Below are 2,473 nucleotides of genomic sequence, written 5' to 3' on the forward strand. Positions count from 1 at the left end.
CCAATGATCGTAGCTCCTTGAGGGAGCTGTAGGTTAAGTATTCCGTCGTACATGCAGTTCCAGAGGGTAGGGCCCAGCACAGAGCCCTGAGGAACTCCTGCTGAAACTGCATAGCTTCGACGGCCCTCCTCAGTATCATATAGAAGCTGTCTGTTGCTAAGATACTCTGAGACTATGTCCACCAGATAGCTGGGGACCTGTAAACGTCTCAGGGCCGAAAGTATCCGCTCCCAGTTTGCTGTGTTAAATGCGTTCTTAATATCCAGAGTAGTCACCAGGCAGTATTTTTTGATACCACCTCGCCAACGTGCTCCCTGGATTGCCTCAGAGGCCAGTTTATGTACCAGCCCGATCGCGTCCACTGTGGAGCGCTTCTTCCTAAAACCAAATTGATTGTGGGATAAGCCCGGACTCTCGGACAGTGCAACTTCGATGCGGTTGCAGATGAGCCTCTCATATACCTTTGCCACAGTGTCAAGCATGCAGAGTGGTCTATAGGCCGCAAGGTTGTCATTTTGACTGCCCTTTGGTAATAGTACCAGTCTCTGCATTTTCCAGGCTTCAGGGAACGTTCTCTGTGCGAAACAGGCATTGAAGAGCTTGACGAAGATCTCTAAGCTCTCCGTCATTATGATCTTTAATGCCTTGTTAGGAATCATATCTGGGCCTGGGGCCTTTTCGACTTTGATTCTCCTAACTTCAGCCAAGACTTCCGCAGTATTTGTGAACGTGGGAAAATTCTCACTTTGAAGCAGGGAGGGCTCTTGCTGTGGCTGCAGTGCTACACTCGGCGGGAAGAGGTGCGCCACTATGTTGCTGAGCTGCTCAGGACATGTTGGGGTTGGCTGGCTGAAGGCCGCCAACTTCCCCATTACCAGCTTGTACGCTGTACCCCAGGGACGTGTGTCTGCGTCATCGCATAATTTTGCGAAGCATTGTTTCTTGCTTGCGGAGATCTCCTTTTTAAGAGCCGACCGCAAGAATTTGCAGAGGCGTTGGAGTGAGGCGAAGTCCGGCCTACCTCGAGAGCGCATGTATTGCCTTCGTGCCTGGTGGCACTTCCTGCGCGCCTCCGCTATGGCATCGGTCCACCAATACACCGGGGGACACCCATTACCGCCAGCACGTCTCCTTTGCATGGAAGCTGCGCATGCTGACCAAGTCGCTTTTTTTATGCAAACAGCGTTTTCATTGGCGTTCTTACGCTCGTCATACACGAGATCTTCCGCCATTAAGATCAGGGCTTGCGGGTCGAGGGTAGAATCTCGGAACCCAGTGGACGCATTGGTGTTTTTGCGTTTAAATCGCCCGTCTCGCTTCCGGTATATATCTCTGAGACTTGCCATGCTGACGTCCTGGTTAAGGTTGGGCTCATGAACGTGATGTCATCACAGAACCCATTCCCGCCTTCTCGTAGGTGTTGGCAGTCCCTGTGTTAGCCAGAGTGAGGCCTGACCGGGCCAACAATATGTGGCCTCTATGGTTTGTGAGGCGACTGCCCCACTCCGTTGCCCAGGCGTTGAAATCGCCGGCAATGATGATGGGGTGTCGTCCTCTAGCGTCCTCCAGAATGTCGTCGACAATGCTGCCAAATGTCTGGGAGTCGACACTGGGTGCAATGTAGCACGAGTAGATGGTAAGGCTACCCACCTTCGCCCTGACAAAACCTCTGCCTGAATGCCGGCATTGGATCTGCAGTGGTCTCGGGCTGCAGCTCCAAATTGATGCACCACCCTGGGAGTTTTGAAACCAAATCCCATCGTGCTTACTTGCGTATGGCTCGCTCAAGATGGCCAGGCCTATTTTTAAGGCTCGCACCGTTTGTGCAAGCAAGTCCTGGGCCGCTCTGCAATGGTTCAAATTCAATTGGAGAATTTTCATTTCCCCTTTGCTTTGAGAGCCTGCTGATAAGCTGGGCAGCTTCTGCTTAGCGTGTGGTGCTTGCAGTTTACGCCATGGGTTTTTGCGCATAATAGGCAGCGTGCCTCTTTGCTGCACCACCTTGGGAGTTTTGAAACCAAATCCCATCGTGCTTACTTGCGTATGGCTCGCTCAAGATGGCCAGGTCTATTTTTAAGGCTCGCACCGTTTGTGCAAGCAAGTCCTGGGCCGCTCTGCAATGGTTCAAATTCAATAAGAGAATTTTCATTTCCCCTTTGCTTTGAAAGCCTGATGATAAGCTGGGCAGCTTCTGCTTAGCGTGTGGTGCTTGCAGTTTACGCCATGGGTTTTTGCGCATAATAGGCAGCGTGCCTCTTTGCTGCAGCTTTTGGACTCGTGATCGAGCCCCCGCAGTTGAAGCACGTTTTGGACAAATCGACCTTGCTACGGCAGTGCAAGGCCAAGTGACCAAATGCGAGGCATTTATAGCTCTACGGTTTTACGGACCCTACATTGCGCCCAGTCGATGCGGATTTTTCCTTCGACTACGATCTTCTCCGTAAGAGCGGGCGGGATGCTCATCCTGGCTACT

At 52.0% G+C, this 2,473-nt stretch overlaps 1 protein-coding gene across 1 annotated transcript; it reads right to left on the reverse strand.

The window, feature by feature from the left end:
* Positions 1 to 1,371: 1,371 nt before the first annotated feature.
* Positions 1,372 to 2,028, reverse strand: LOC122320583. The gene has a single exon (XM_043208775.1). The coding sequence runs from the start codon at positions 2,026 to 2,028 to the stop codon at positions 1,372 to 1,374; it is 657 nt and encodes a 218-aa protein (XP_043064710.1).
* Between the last annotated feature and the right edge of the window lie 445 nt (positions 2,029 to 2,473).

Source organism: Drosophila ficusphila, unplaced genomic scaffold (assembly GCF_018152265.1).
Source record: "Drosophila ficusphila isolate 14025-0441.05 unplaced genomic scaffold, ASM1815226v1 contig_636, whole genome shotgun sequence".
Lineage (NCBI taxonomy): Eukaryota > Metazoa > Arthropoda > Insecta > Diptera > Drosophilidae > Drosophila > Drosophila ficusphila.